This window comes from Clupea harengus, chromosome 20 (assembly GCF_900700415.2).
Source record: "Clupea harengus chromosome 20, Ch_v2.0.2, whole genome shotgun sequence".
NCBI classification, from domain to species: domain Eukaryota; kingdom Metazoa; phylum Chordata; class Actinopteri; order Clupeiformes; family Clupeidae; genus Clupea; species Clupea harengus.
Window position 1 is genome coordinate 3,159,679 of NC_045171.1, and position 17,246 is coordinate 3,176,924.

Consider the following 17,246-nt stretch of genomic DNA (forward strand, 5'->3'; position numbering starts at 1 on the left):
ATTATGGGTTGAGGGGGCGATTGTCTCACATTGTGTACACAAGTGTTTTAAAACAAAAGGGGCTATCAACCAAATCTCACACACACCCTGCCAGACCAAGACATTCTAAGACTTAATTAGCATGTAAAATGACATAGTGTTACCCTGAGAACAGAGAGATAGCCTACGGTTGAATCATGAGCCATCTTGTCAAATCTTGACACGTGTCAATCATAATTACCTGGGGGTCATAAATCAATCACAGTGTTGACAGTTAGTGAATTATAAAACTACTGTGAAAGGTTTCTATCATCAGGGAGTAAGAAACTAACATTTATTAGCCAAGCGAACACTGCCCCCCGCTCCTCGCAGGCGGGCTGTTGATGTATTCTGTTCGTCCAGGCTTAGTTGGTACTGAGGCTGTCTTCAACGCAGCAGTGCGGCTTTAAGGGGATGGGTAGGCTGTAGAATGTATGGTTGGCTCCTCCCCCGACGATGATGTCAATCGGAGGTGGAGGTAGGCAGTACTAAGGGACTGAGTTCATACAATACAACTGAGACTGCAAGAGCTTTGCGTGCATCCACAGCATTACGTCCAATTCAGCCTGTGTAAGTGATGCTGCGCCAAGGCTCACCCTCATCCTACTCCGTTGGGGAACGCAAGCACTAACTATAGTACATGTTCATATAAATGTGTGTATATTATTTATTTACTTTTATTTAATTTCTTTGCGAACAACGATTTTGGTTGCCCATACACTTACATACTGGTGGTGGCAAAGTATATAACACGTTGGGGAAGCTTTTCTGAAAACTGTTGAAATTTAGCTCTTATGAACAATTTTTCAAAAGCTAAAGTTCAGTGTGATGTGGTTCCCCATCCACTTTTTTCAGAGATGAGTTGATTTATTACTTGAAATCAAGAGCTTCATCTTGATCAATCGACTTGGACCACCGGTGTTTGCTGCTTATGGAATTGAACCAGAGTGAACCCACTGTCTGAAGAGGATTTACGTCGTATCTTCAAAAGTAAATCACCGTTCGTAATTTTTGTCTCCTGCGTTTGGACCACAGACATTTTAGGACATGGATAATTTTCTACGCGTGGATACCATTTGACTAGTCAATTACTTGAATTTCTTTTTCCGAGGAGGATTTTCTTCTCCGCTCCACTTCAGTCTAATTCATGGCACTTCATCTCTTAAAGCACTGATGTGTCTACGTGACGGGAATTTCGAGTGATTTTTATATCCTGCATCAAGGAATTCAAGGTAAGAATATTAAATGTATTCTTTATTAACATAACACCGCCAGCTCATCACATGCAACATGCATCTTGTTAACTTCCCAGATATTGTGTACGAGTTTAAGTGCAATGATGGTCGAACGGGCTACCTTGGTCCAGTTGAGACCGTTTTTGCTTGATGGCTACACACTGCTACAAGATAGACTAAATACACTGAAAACAGAGCATAAAGTAGCCAAACCGAACGCGAAAGTTTAAAGATAAGTGTCGCCAGCTCATGTATTCGCCAATGGGTTTGATACCACCGACAATCACGAAACGTCGTTGCTAAACTCAAATGAGTGATCTACGTTACTGTAATTAGGTTACTTAGAATTTGAACGTTGTGCGGACCTGACAAAAATGTCATACCAAGATTCAACTGTTTGCTTATCAGTTAATTTCAAAACGACCACAAATTCAAGTGCGTTGGTTGAAGCGTTACAGCACTCAAATCGTCTTTAGTCTTGGAGTCTTTTGGAGAATGAACTCGTCTGTTTGCAGTGATTTTTAGGTTCCTCAAATAATCTATATTCTTAGTTGGATAGAGGTTTTGTGTCCTTCATACACATGAGCAATGGCATTCTTAGTGCACGTGAATTTTCGACTGCGCTGGTCACAGTGCCCGTGCGTCGGTGGACTTCACTAGACTGATGCGACTCCAAAAGGGTTTCAGATGTATTATTTAAGTAGCCTATTTTATGGGCTATCTCGCTCACGTTCAATATATTATTAAACTCATCACATAGTCCAATAAAAGTATACAATCTGGTCAGTGATTCGTTTGAAATTGCGACGGAATTTCGCTAGTGTGTATGTTTGACGATAACTGAGTAATATTTGTATCCTTTAAATATATGCGATTTTCTAAAGGATATAGCGAACAAGGTGCATTGTGCTGGTAGGTCAGTTTTTACGTTATTACTATGTACAGAAAGGTAGTCGTTTGTGCGGCATGATTACAGTCCACTGTAGCCTACCGTGATGCGGCATTCGTGCAGCTCACTGGTACTGTGTTTTCATGGCGGTCTCCAAAAATGCCGGTTACCAACTAAGAACTCAGGACACTTAGTACTCCTCCTTGACAAGACAACACTTCCTCAAAGTATCACCTGATTCCACGTTTCTAATATTGATGCCATCATCCGCAAGTGGCATTTCTCTCAAGATGTAGATTGTCATCCTTGTGAACATACAAAGTTGGCCAAAGTAAGTTTACTTCTACTTTTCATTTCCTGTTGAAAAGTAAAATCCTTTTTGAACTTGGCATGGTCATGTCTAGATGCCTTTGCCTAATTTATGACACAGGCATATGTTTGAATGATCCACTGTTAAAAGTCTTAAATGTAAATGAATAGGCTAACTCAGTTGACCATATTGTCACACTCCATCATGCCGTTAGACCATTTCATTTTGGAATAAGAAGTAATCCAAAGTTGCGTTAGTCAGTCAAGATGGGTAGATATTGGTGTTGTAAGTTGCACATTACTTGACATGGTACACCTCCTTATTTTTTCTTTGTGCACATCAATGTAGGGATATCTTACACTACAAACATAAATAGATTACAGATAGCTGAGCAATAAGATAATATTTGAACCTGATGTGGACACTAAGCAATTAACCAGATGAGACATGTTAAACGCAATGCGTGAAGTATGATGTAAATTGCCATGCTCTACTGTGATAATATTAACCAAATTGAGTATGACTCACAGGAAGGGGTGCAATCATCTTATATGAGACACTGCAATTAGGAATAAGAATATTTCACGGAGGAATTGTGTTCTATTTTTTACTTTTTTAACTTAACTCTGGTTGCCAATCGGTTCTCTCGAGGTTACAGGCTGAATCAGTCCCTTGATTTGAAAATTCAACACAAAATTCACACCCGGCTCTATAAAGACTAGTATAACAACAATTCATCTGAAAACCAAACTATCAGAAGGTTGAAGGTGCAAATGACAGTAATAGGCTAGGTCATATCCAAGAAATATTATTAAGTGTGGTTAGAATATTGTATTGAGATAAATTAAATATGTTTAGCTATCTGTGTCCAACTCCACCCAGTTGCATATTTACTGCAATTACATTTCTATGTCTAAACGACATACACGCGCACACACACACACACACGCACGCACGCACGCACGCACGCACCCACACACACACACACACACACAACACACACACACACACACACACACACACATACACACACACACGCACACACACATACACGCACACACACACACACACACTCACACACACACACACACACACACACACACACACACACACACACACACACACACACACTCACACACACATACACACACACACACACACACACACACACACATATGTATGACATATGGTATTTTCTCTTGTGTTGGTGTGAGTAGGTTGAATGCTGTCACTGAAATAAGTTGTGCAAAACTGACACATTGTAAATAGTGTTAACTGCATGGGTAAACACAGTAGGTATCATTGATATGTTGGAGTTTAAAAATGGAGTTGCTCCACTTAAAAATGTGAAGATATATACACTGTCATGGGACGCATTTATATACCTGGCTATACATCACATAGTGCATTTTGATTTGTCGCTTCGTAGATCTTTGGATAGGATTGTTATCCCACTCCTGCCCCCTATGGGCTGATTTTTGTTTCGTGTCGATAAACTATTGTATTTGATAGCAAGAACATACAACGATGGTACTTGACTATCCCGGTGCCACAATTTTCATGCTACACAGAGAATGATGACAAGAAATCTCTATCAAGCCTCCAGTGTTATATTCATAGATGGTCTTTAATTAAGCCGTTTGTTCCAACGGCCCTCAATTACTCTCCGACACACAGTCACAGTCACTGGGAGACGCACTGTCATCACTTAACTATAAGTCTACACTTGTTTCAATGGAAGACATGAGTGATATGCAATTCTATATCTGGTATGCCCAGTTCTTATTGATTGGGCTTGGCAATGGAAATTTAAGGAAACTTTTATTTCAATTATATGTGTTCAAAATGAGCTAAAGTAAAACCCCCGACTGGAGATTGATCATGCAGGGTAATGGCTGAGCAGAGTGTCCATGATGTGGCGCTGCCAGAGTGGACGGATATTCACTTTGTTGTCGCGCTGGACGGAAACTAATAGGTGAACGGCTGACATCGCTTTTTAGTTGCATAATGATTGCTGACAGACATAAATCGACTAGATTGCTTTGACTACATGTGTTTATCCTTTTCGATTGACAGCCTATTTAAGATGTTAATACCTCACGATTGATCATGCAAAGCTCTTATAATCAATGCAGCTCCTATCAAGGCCACTCTGCAGATTGGTAAACAGTCATTGCTTTACATATCGAGAAAAAAAAGTGTCTCCTTTAATCAGCAGTATCCATCAATATACATCATCTAAAATGTAGTCTTTGGTGCCACAAGCACCAAATATAATACTCAACCCAATGACCTAGTGCCTCTTTAAGGACCTACATTTACTATGCATTAAGCACAAACAAGTCCTCCTGTGTCGGTAGAGTGTTTTTTAGCATCAGAAAGGATTGAACGAGGTGCAGGGCAATCCTGCCCAGCAATCACAAGTAGAGAGGTGGGGAGGCCAACCACCCACAAATGGGTTCCAAGTGGGTGGCGTTGCGTAGGATGATTGCAAACTCAATCAAGGCATGCTTTATAATGTTTATATTAGATAGGTATATTATTTGGTGTTGAGCACTACGCATTCCAGCATTCAGTTTATAGCACAATTGCTTTAATTACTTTAATATCTTTATAGAACATGCCTCAGAAATAATGTAATGTAGTTTGTACACAAATATACATTTCACTCCGTGCTAATGGACCTCCACGTACTGTATGCACGTGTATGAGCCCACAGTAGTCCTGTTTTATGCGTGTGTTTAATCTGAGGTATGTTTAGACGTATAAGACCGCCTTGCTTGCTTAATTCCTGGCTGTCATTCTCCTGTGCTTGAACTATGCAAAATGCCCCTTGAGGTCATGAAAAAAAAACTGGGTTAAACAGACTACGTTGTGGAATTATTGAAATGCTGGATAAGAATGTATTCACCATAGAGTTATTTTCTCTTCATCACAAAAATATCAGCTATATAAGAACCTACATGCGTGAAGAGATGGATGCCGTCGTGTTTCTTTCACTCTGTCCTCCTTCTTCAAAACAACTCGTTTTCCAGAAGAAATCAAAGCTGAAGCTCATGCCCGTCCAGCACATAGTTTTGAAAGCTCGGCATCCCTCCCCCGTGTAAAACAGAGTAGAAAATGGCTAAACAAGTTTTTCAACAAGATAAACTGTCCTAAATATGGTGAGGACTGACATGTGGGATCCCTTGTGGAGTTTTCTAATCCCAGCTCCATATCCCTTGATAACAGTGCTGCTTACAAAATGCCAGACACCACTCACTTTTAACTTCCTTCTATTCAGTTCTATTTTTGGTTATATAAGTTAGCCCCAGGCCCATTTTATGCAGGGTTTCACAATTAGCGCTATTGGACGCCAGACCTGAAATAAGTAACTTGCCTTGGTTACAGAATGTGATCTATCATGCAGTGGTGGCCATCCGTGGTGGCTGACGCTGGATAGAGAGCTGCTGATGGACCTGTCCTTATCATGCCTTTAAAGAAATCTAGTTACATGTCGGAGAATCTAGATGGTCTTTTCATCTTTTATTCACCCCCGCTGCATCTCACTCCTCAGCCTCTCGTCATTCTGCATGGTTGACTATGGCCTGGACTCTTCCGAGCTTATCGCAGGCAGTGTAGTAGGTGAATAGTAATTGCCTGCTCTCTCCTGCCTGTCTCTTTATTTCACATTTTCTCTGGCGAGGGGAAGGGACACACTTCAAACACTGTTCTCAGGCTTTTTTTTAAACCGAAACAACCTAATGCTTTGTGAATCTGTTGAGGAATGTCCTACACATTGACTATCACCATGCCAATACCGTTAGAACAGTTCCCCTACTCAACCAAGCTTTAATGAGTCTCTCCTGAAGTCCAGTTCAAAAGACCAGAGCAAGGGAAATGGGGCCGATCTCTGACAATGCCCATGGGTGTCGCTCATTACTATTAGTACTCAGTCCCCACAGGTTGGATGAACTTTTTGTTTTTGTCTTTGATTCTTGGATGGTTTTCTCCCTCCAGACAGTTAACATTAATATTGTCATAAAAATGTCACGCTCATCTTAGATTTTAGAGGGATTGCAGTGTCCATATTGATGTAGCCTTCGCATCGTGTGGTTTAAGCTAGAAACTTTGCTGTCATTTGAGACACGTTATTTACCACATAAAGGGTAAAGTATGTGAGGGTGAAAGAGGGACTTCTAAAGATGGTCTGTATCCCAATGGAGTCCTTCACTGGGATCTGTGAAGGGACTGCAAACGTCCTGCTTGCCATTTTGCCAGCTTCTCTTTCACATTTTAGCAACTTTTTCTCTCTTCATGAGCAAGTAATGAAAGGGAATCTTTTTTGGATGAAAGACTGTTATCACCACCAGTGGGCCATCTGGTGCTTTTAAAATGTAAATCAGGACATGGCTCTTAAGTTAAACATTTAACATCCTACAGCATCCCAAGCATTAGAGATAGACTGATGTGTCTACTCATTTTGCAAATAGTCAAGCTTTTCACTTTGTAGTTGTTTTTTTTTTTTGTCCTGTGTCGGAAATATTCTACTTAGTAGGCTAGCACTATGCATAAGTGGGTGTTAAGAAATCCGCCAACATTTGGGACAGATCTCTTTATAGCGCTCCAAACTTGCACCAGCTGTACTTAAAAAAGACCTTGAATATTGTTGGTATAGCTTTGATTAAAAGAGAAAAGTTTAAAAAGAATCCCTTTCTGGAGGTGTCTGGGGAAATTACTCAAATTACATTCTATCTCAGACACCGCATTTATAAAGAATGGGCAGGAATAATACAGACAATCGTACAGGAATAATGCAGACAATCAGGCAAGTCTCTCCAGTTTGTCTCAGTGACCTAGTTGCATTTTTGGCACCAAGTTAGGATTTCAGCCCTTTGGCTATTCTTATTTATATAATGCCCTGACAGGATTTTTCATAGAAGGGATATGGACAACCACTACCAAAGTGCTGCTGTTAAAACCTTGTCAAATGATGCAAAGCCTTCGTTGCCTTCCATTGCTTATTCTGTAAGCTACTTTTTTTTGAAGATTATTTCAATCAACACATATCCACCACACTTATTCCAGTGTGGTATAGAAAATACTAAAAATAAAAAATAAAACATCTCTGAACTCTGAACTGTTGACACACCAGACATTTTATCGGCTCAAAAGAGACGAACAGATCATTATAAGGCACAGTAGGCAAGGCTATTTTAAAATGTGCTGGACAGGATTCCCAACCCATGCTGTAGAATGAAAGAGTCTCAAGATACACACCCATATATACACCCAGAAATGACTCAGACAACCTGCTATATACATATTTATTCAATGTAAAAAAAAACCCAATAATATTGAGTATTTGCACTCATTCCTAATTTGTCATTTATCTAAATAGGTGCTTTTTATTGAAGCTACTGATGAAATTACTGATCCAACAACCTTTTTCGTGTGTGGATGGTCTACACTCACGACAGCCTTGAAGAATAGCTTTACATGTGCTCACCGAATAAGACATCTATCTCTTAACACAACAGAAGTTGAAACACCCTTTATAAAAAGCACCAAACCCACTGGGGAAAGGCGACTAATTAAAGAGGAACATGTAAGCTGGTTTCAAAAGCTGTGTACAGTTTCAGCAATTGTCTTTTTTTTCTTCTTCCCTTGATTGTGTTAGAATTGCAGCCCATACACAAGAAGCTCATCCAACCCTGATTATGGACTTGGCAAGCGAGGCCCATGTTCTGGTGGTACTGCTCGGCTGCCTGGTCTTGCTCTGCTGGGCCCAGGAGAAGGAGTACACGGTGAAAGAGGAGCAGCCAGAAAACGTACGCATCGGGAACCTTCGCAAGGACCTGGACCTGGCGCTTGACCCTGACATCAAGCTGTCCTCGCCACTGCAGTTCAAGCCCGTGTACAAGACGGGTGACGTGCCTTTGGTGCGCGTGGAGGCCAACACCGGGGAGATTTTCACCACGGCGAACCGCATCGACCGCGAGAAGCTCTGCTCGGGCATCTACGGCGAGAAACAGTGCTTCTACGAGATCGAGGTGGCCGTTCTGCCAGATGAGATCTTCCGGCTGGTCAAGATCCGGTTTCTAATCGAGGACATCAATGATAATGCGCCCCTGTTCCAGTCCACGGTCATAAACATTTCCATCCCGGAGAACACAGCCATCAACAACCGCTATCCTGTGCCCTCTGCGTTTGACCCAGATGTGGGGATCAATGGGATTCAGCATTATGAACTTGTCAAGGTGAGTGTGTGTGTGTGTGTGTGTGTATGTGTGTGTGTGTGTGTGTGTGTGTGTGTGTGTGTGTGTGTGTGTGTGTGTATGTGAGTGGTCCTAAGTGTGAATTAAATTGATGGTGCATGATGCCCCAATGGCCTCCTTCATGTTCTCTCTCTCTCTCTTTCTCTCTTCTGTGTCTGTATCTCTCTCTCTCTCTCTCTCTCTTCACACATACTTACACACATACACACACACTCACATACATACACACACACACACACATATACACACACACGCCCCCCCCCCCCCCCCCCCCCCCACACACACACACTCTCTCCCTGCTAAATGCATTACTTAATTGATAGGTCGACAGGAATTCTAATTTGGTGATTGATAACCTGTTCAGAAGCATCCACATTTGAGCTCAAGGTTCCAGAGGTAATTTACCATAATTTGTATATAGTAAGTCTGTTACCGAACAGGATTGGAAAATATGCAGAAGGAGGCTAGTGTTTCCTTTCATCATTTAATTGGTGCTCTATGGATAAATAGTGCAGTACTCTCCGTGGCTTAATATAGTAAGCACAAATGAGAAAGTAGGATAATTGTATGCATTCTACAAGGGTCTGTACCACATCTCATATATTACTGGGATGGTATTTATTGAACATAATTTTTGTTGGCAACAAAATTGTGTTTGAACATTAGCATGCTCACATATGCCATGCACAAGCAGGTAAACAATGCAGTTTCATAGGGTGTCACAGAACAGCCTTTTACTAAATGAACACTATTCAAGTGTGTCATTTTAGAAGGACAAGTAATTTGTACTTTTGCTTGTGAGAATAAACACATCCATGTTTGATTCATACATCAATTTGCATTTTGGACTGCCTTTCGCCGCCAAGGCCTCTCTGCTGGATGTCAATTGTTATGCCAGGAAAGGGACCAGTCCAGTGCTGTCACAGGCCTGCACACATTACACTGAACATCTCCAGAGTCTGCTTCCCATGCTGGTCTGGGATCAGTTCCTAAGACAGTGTCTGTGAATTGCTTGCATCTTGATCAGAGATGGAGCTCAGTTGTACTGCCTTACAGTTCAAGAAAGAGATTGAAGGAGAAGAAAAAAAATATATCTTTTTACTCTGGGAGTGATTTGAGCAGGCTCTCCCTGGAGTAGCTACTGGCCCTAAATCCACCCCTTGGACTTTATTTGCATGGTCCTCTGAGATTATCTCAGAAGCTCCCACACAGTAATGCTTCACCCTGCATCCCTGCCTCGTCCTCAGCGTGAAGTTTGGGGATGATTAGCTGTGTGTACCGCCGCCACCCCCTCTGAATAACCAACCAGGACCAATGCTTCCGAGTCACTCCCACTGCCATGAGAAAGTGGAAATGAGATTAGCAGCTCTCCTCCATTAGTCATTAATGTGATTTCACAGGGAAGACTGGCACATCCTCACAGAGGACATTCATTGGGTGTAGTGGTTTCATTGGGGGTGAAATATTAATTGTTCTATCAGCATTAGTCTTTGTGATGTCACCTGGAACGCTGCGCTGAAGGCCCTTTCTGAAACGGCCAAGGTCAGCTTGGGGAAAGTAATACCATGCATGGCTGGAGGAGGGCATTCCATTAGAAGAGATTTTATCACTTAAAGAGAAGCTCTTTACAAGTTCTATCTGGGAGCATGGGGATCCGATCAGGCTCAGGGGATGGAGGTATTGACTTTTTGGTTGTGGGGTCCACCCAGCCCATTGTTATTTTTGAACCACCATTTAAGGGTTTTCACCACATTGCACGTAACCAGCTTCTCCTCTCTTTTCAATCCCTTAAGTCTTTAATCTCTTCAAAATTGGCCTGTTGCTATTTATTTCTTGAAACCTGCATCAGCTTCACATCCACCATGACACAAATTAAGTGAAATAGGCTTCCTGTCATTTGCTAGGCCATGGACATGTGTTTGAGCAATTAGGTGGCATCTCTGTTTCAATTTAAAGTCATTTTCAGTGATATTTGTTAATGGTGTTTTTCCAGTTCTTTGAGTCTTAAATTGAACAATTTATCAAAGTATATGACTATAAGCATTAGTCTCAACTGTTTGTCAAAATGAATATTTATCCAGTAAAGCATTATTCACTTGTACTGATCTCTGCATTATCAGGATGCAATGAACAATTTATTTTTGACAATTAAATATTTTAATTGTAGAATTGAGTCAATTTTTCAAAAGAGAGAATAAATAATTAATCCTAAAAAAAATATTTTTTAGTCTTTGTTGATATGGGTTAGACGAATAGATTCTCATCTTTTGTTGTGGGCCTATCCAAGATAAGTCACTGAGGTATATTATTCCTGAGTCTGTTCATCTAAGGGTAATGAATGGTTTTTTTATCAGTCATGACTGATTGAAAATAATGATTGAAGACAGGGACAGAGAATTTCTGCTGAAATTGTATAGAGAGGAACAGAGAGACAGAGAGAGAGAGAGTGTGTGTGTGTGTGTGTGTGTGTGTGTGTGTGTGTGTGTGTGTGTGAGAGAGAGAGACAGAGAGAGAGAGAGAGAGAGAGAGAGAGAGAGAGAGTGTGTGTGTGTGTGTGTGTGAGAGAGAGAGACAGAGAGAGAGACAGAGAGAGAGAGGGAGTGTGTGTGTGTGTGTGTGTGTGTGTGTGTGTGTGTGTGTGTGTGTGTGTGTGTGTGTGTGTGTGTGTGTGTGAGAGAGAGACAGAGAGAGAGAGATGAGGGGAGGGAGGGAGAGATCAAGAGAGGGAGGGAGAATAAATACCCTTTTTACCATCCATTGCCCTAAATATCCATTGCCCTAAACATCCATGAATTTCTGATATATTCAGTAGACTTTTGGTCTCCATCGACTTTAATAAGGTCATCACATTGATTTGAAGATGCACCATCTGATAATCTGAAGCACAATAAAGCAGCTTTTCTAGTAGATTTAAAATAACTCCACGCAACCTCCCACTGGCTGCACGGGCCTGAGATGTCTAGTTGAAGTTGCAGTAGGCTAGCATAAGGTTAGATGGTGTGATTGGAGCACTCTGAGGTTACCACTCTCCGTTGGACCGCTCATCCTTCTTGATTGCTCTGCAGGAAACTATTTTCAGTATCAATTACTTCTATTATATATCATCATCTGGCTGGGGAATATCACCTGTCTGTCTCTCCTAAGTTACAGGTCAATTGGAGTAAGGTTTGAGAGATTTTTCTTTTCAGTGGCATGCTTATTATTTTCAAATGATTGTCACTTCCCATGGGCTGGTGATTCATGCGAGTCTTGCTCTATCTAAGCCTGCCCTGGAGGTAATCACAATCCCCAAGCCTAATTTTGCATGTGAAGAAAATGGCGAGAGAGATGATTGATCACTGATTCAGACACAGACATAGCACCATGTAGCGTTTTACATTCAGCAGGCACATTGCCAGCAGTAGTTTGTGTAAAACTAGAGCAAACACAGATAAATACAGGTCCTGTCCATAACCCATAGCAACGCTGTCCCATCCCTCTGGTAGGATTCCCTTTCTCTCCACAAGAAAGCCTTAGTGTAGGGTTTGAATACCGCAGAGGTCTGGCCATATGGGGAGGTGAATGGATGGATGAGTAGAGGGATGGAGAGATAGATGGATACATAGACAGTAGGCTTGGAAGTAGGACTGTTTTAGGACCGTGCATTTAGTTTTTACATATTTAGATAATCCACAAACAGGCCACAGATGGCGGCAACACAAGCTTTGCCAACCACTAAAGAAGGATGTCACACAATCTTGGAAAGCACATGACTGATTTTGCTCACAATACAGGACTCGTTTGCATAGACAGTTACTACGCAGATCAAAGGAATGGTTTTGTTGTTTTTGAACACATAAGTCTGGTTTGTTTGTGTTGTTCAAAATTGGTTGGTCAGACCCTTCACAAGGCAAAAACACATATGTTAATCTGGTATGAAAGATGTGCCTAGACAGAGTAATCTTTCACTCTTTGTGTGTAGCATGAAGCTTATCTCTTAGGAAAGATGCTTTTTCTTGTTTCAGCATGAAACTATTTCTGACTGTAAGAGCATCAAAGAGCCTCTTTGTTTGGCAAATGTGTTTGGAGACTTATTGTATATTTTTTTGAACATTACAGTCTCTTTTCAGTCTTGTTTTTACAAAGGTGGAACATGTGCCAGCTGATCTGGAATCATAGATATTAGTGCTAGTTTTAGAGGGGAAGGCAATTACTTTGAACAGTCAAGGCTGGAGTCTCCTGAGGATTACATGTGCATTTGTTTTTCATTTTCCTCAGGCTTTTTAAATGTGCATTTTTTCTTCTTTTTTTGCTCTCTTTAATCTATGGAGGTCTTGCAGCATATTTAAAACAGAGCTTATCTCTTGGCTCCCTTTTCAATTGTCTCTCTTGAATGTGAACTTGAAGTCTTTGGAGTGCCTCCACACCAGAAGCAGACGCGTGATCGTGAGGTAAAAATGCAATCTCATTTTGGGTGAAGCATGGTGGAATGGATCAGAGTGGCGAGAGCGCGGGAATCACTATTCCATTAAGGCGGCGCAAGTGAGACTGAATCGCATGACTTTGTTCTTTAAATTGGTTTGTTGGTCGGTGTACATTCGACGTTCACCAACAGGGAGGATTGCAGCATCAGGAGTGTCGAGTGTGCCGGTGCCACCACTTGAAAAATATACCTCCACAGATGTGTCTGCTCAGGAAAACAAGCGGAACACCTTTATTAGTGATTCAAACAGCAACGTGACGCCCCACAGGAGTCAATAGGCTGTTCCTTAGATCTGTCTTATGAAAAAACACCAAAGTTAATTGCTATTTGCAACCTTCTATCGCTCCATCTTTCTTTCTCTCTCTCTCTCTCTCTCTCTCTCTATATATATATTTATTTATATATATATCCATCTATCCGGCTGTCTTTCTATCCATCTGTCTTTCAGTCTGTCTTTCTGTGTGTGTCTACCAGTCTTATTCTATTATTCACCAGACTTAGATTAGCTCTGTTTTAAGAGGAATAAAAACATGTCAAGGGCTACTCTTAGAGCACAGGCATGCCTGATCGCATGCACGCACGCACTGCAGAGGATTGTTTACCCCCTCCTTAACACCCAGTGTTTGCTAAAGGCTTTACATTACTTAAGTGCTTTATTTCCTCTGGTCGTGTTTCGTAAGTCAATATTTTGAAGACCCTATGCATAGGTTTGAGGTACTTTCACCCCGAGGTTTGTTGCTGCTGTTCGTGCAAACACACGTTTAAGGCTAAAACAAACTAGTGCCTCTGAGTTTTGGTTGAAATCCAAAAGGCTGAGTGGGATTTTTGTCCCTTGCCTTTCTCAACCCATTATTTTGAAGAAAAGGTGGAATACTACATGAATGCCCCATCCAGACACAGAAATGACTAATGGCTTTGATGCTCAATCCAATTGTAATGCCATCTGCAAAAATGAATGCTCATTACTCTTTGTTGTCTCTCTCAGAGCGTCAGTGAGTTCGGACTGGACATCATCGAGACCCCGGAGGGAGACAAGTGGCCCCAACTCATCGTGCAGCAGAGCCTGGACCGAGAGGTGAAGGACACCTTCGTGATGAAGATCAAAGTGGAGGACGGGGGCACACCACCAAAGTCCAGCACAGCAATCCTGCAGGTCACCGTGTCTGACGTGAACGACAATCGGCCAGTCTTCAAAGACAGCGAGGTAGAGGTCAGCGTGCCGGAGAACGCCCCCATGGGCACATCCGTCACCCAGCTGCATGCCACCGATGCTGACCTGGGCTCCAACGCACAGATCACGTTCACCTTCAGCAACCAAATCTCGCCCGCAACCAAGCGACACTTTGCTATTGACAGCAAGACTGGATTGATTACCGTGAAGCAACCTTTGGACCGGGAGGTCAGCCCAGTTCACAAACTGATTGTGCTAGCGAGCGATGGCAGCGCCTCTCCCTCAAGAGCTACCGTCATAGTGAACGTCACAGACGTTAATGACAATGTCCCGTCTATAGACACCCGCTATATCATAAACCTCGTGAATGGCACTGTCCTTTTGTCAGAAAACGCTCCGTTAAATACGAAGATAGCTCTAATTACTGTGACCGACAAAGATGCTGATCTGAATGGAAAAGTGACGTGTTACACAGACCCAGATGTACCTTTTAGGTTGAAGCCTGCTTTTAACAACCAGTTTCTGCTTGAGACTGCTGCCCCCCTGGATTACGAAACCACCAGAGAATACGCAATTAAGATAGTTGCCTCCGATTCAGGAAATCCTCATCTGAACACGTCAGCAATGGTGCTCATAAAAATCAAAGATGAGAACGACAATGCCCCCATCTTTCCTCAACCTGAAATTCAGCTCTCCATCCCTGAGAACAACGACCCCTCCACCCAGTTAATAAAAGTCAGTGCTACTGATGCAGATAGTGGGCCGAATGCTGAGATCATTTACACGCTTGGTCCCGACGCCCCTGATGGATTTAACATAGATCGCCGCTCAGGCATTCTCTCGGTTAACAAAAGGCTTGACAGGGAGAAGCATGAGAAGTATATGTTCACTGTCATCGCCCGGGACAATGGTTCAACTTCTCTCCAGAGCAACGTCACTGTGAGATTGATCGTCCAAGATCTAAACGACAACAGCCCAGCCTTTACCCACCCGGAGTACAACTTCTACGTGCCTGAGAACCTCCCGTTGTACGGCACGGTGGGATTGATCACAGTCACAGATGCAGACGCAGGGGACAATGCTGTGGTCACGCTCTCCATCCTGAACGCGAAGGATAATTTCATCATCGATCCCAAAACGGGTGTCATCAAGCCCAACATCACTTTTGATCGAGAGCAGCAGAGCTCGTACACGTTCATGGTGAAAGCAGTGGACGGGGGTCAGAAGCCGAGCACCTCATATGCCAAGGTCACCATCAATGTTGTCGATGTCAACGACAACCGGCCTGTTTTTGTCATCCCTTCCTCGAACTACTCCTACGACCTGGTTCCATCCAGCACCGGCCCAGGCTCCGTGGTGACCAGAGTGTTTGCCATCGACAACGACACAGGCATGAATGCGGAGCTTCAGTACAGCATCATCGGAGGCTCGAGAGGACTGTTTTCCATCGACAGAAACACTGGGAATATTACGCTGCAGGAGAAGATTGCTACAGTCGATCAAGGTTTACACAGATTGGTGGTGAAAGTCAAAGATCTTGGCCAACCGGAGTCCTTGTATGCCATTGCCTTAGTTCATCTGTTTGTGAACGACTCTGTGTCCAATGCCACGTACATCCAGGAACAACTCCGCAAAAGCATGGAAACTCCATTGGATCGTAATGTTGGAGAAAGTGCCGTAACGCCCCAGACCAAAAGCTATGTAATTGTTGTCATCGCCATCATCGCTGGCACAATGACTGTCATTTTAGTCATCTTCGTAACAGCGCTGGTACGCTGTCGGCAGACGCCGCGGCACAAAGTGGTTCAGAAGGGCAAGCAGAGTGGCGAGTGGGTGTCACCGAACCAGGAGAACCGCCAGATCAAAAAGAAGAAGAAGAAAAAGAAGAGGTCTCCCAAGAGCCTGCTGCTTAACTTTGTCAGCATTGAAGAATCCAAGCCCGACGACCCAACTCACGAGCACATAAACGGCAAACTTGACCTGCCGGTTGAGCTAGAGGAGCAGACCATGGGGAAGTACAACTGGGCCACCACACCCACCACCTTCAAACCTGACAGTCCAGATTTAGCCAAGCACTACAAATCTGCCTCCCCTCAGCCCACGTTCCAGATAAAACCGGAAACCCCCGTTGCGCCCAAGAAGCACCATGTCATTCAAGAGCTCCCTCTGGACAATACGTTTGTGGTGGGCTGTGACTCGCTCTCCAAGTGCTCCTCCACCAGCTCTGATCCGTACAGTGTCTCAGAGTGCAGCTGTCAGGGGAGTTTCAAGACTCCCGGGCAAATCCACACCCGACAGGTAATTCATGACTTCCTTTTTAAGCCTGCACACGGCTCCCACTCCCCCTTCTACTGTCCTTTTGTAGATAAGAGTGGGGTTGGAGGGAGGCAGCCGGGGAGGGAGGTGGAGGGGTTGGTCAGGGGATTAAACCACACAAAGACTGAACTGTGTATGAATTTCATCAGAGGTGAATATTAAGAATATTGTACCGAGGTGAGGAGGTGACACCCAAGCAGGCAGAGTTTATTTCCCTATTTTGGCTAGTTGCTTAGGTCCGTGAAAAGAGGGTTCTGGTTGTAGTCCCGCTGGCAATTACACACATTAGGTGGTGATACACCAGCGGTGAATGTGTTGAAAATGTGGCAATTGCGACGGCCTGTTGTGTAATTGCATCAATGGGGAGAAGAGTTGATTGTGACATTATTTGAAGCTTTTTAGCGCTGCTTTCTTTTCTGGATAGAAGGGACTGCAATTTGAAAAGGTGTATGTAGGAGAAAAGGAAAATGGTGTGTGCATGAGTGAGCTCCAGATGACCCTAAAAACACAGCGTTCACCACCAACCGGCATAACAAACCCAAACATGCCAAATAGATAAACAAAGGCGCCCTGGACAGCATCAGAAGC

The 17,246-nt window shown here is 43.0% G+C and overlaps 1 protein-coding gene across 3 annotated transcripts in view; it reads left to right on the forward strand.

Annotated features, from left to right (window-relative positions):
- The first annotated feature begins 422 nt into the window (after positions 1–422).
- Positions 423–17,246, forward strand: part of pcdh11 (protocadherin 11) — a 128,713-nt gene continuing 111,889 nt past the window's right edge. Inside the window, exons 1-3 of one of the 3 annotated variants that reach the window (XM_031557887.2) lie at positions 423–1,250; positions 8,112–8,691; positions 14,157–16,640. In XM_031557887.2, the coding sequence (XP_031413747.1) occupies positions 8,152–8,691; positions 14,157–16,640 (3,024 nt within the window). In that variant the 5' untranslated portion in view covers positions 423–1,250; positions 8,112–8,151. The remainder of the gene's footprint in view (positions 1,251–8,111; positions 8,692–14,156; positions 16,641–17,246) is intronic. The other 2 variants (XM_031557888.2, XM_031557889.2) reach the window with 2 other exon arrangements.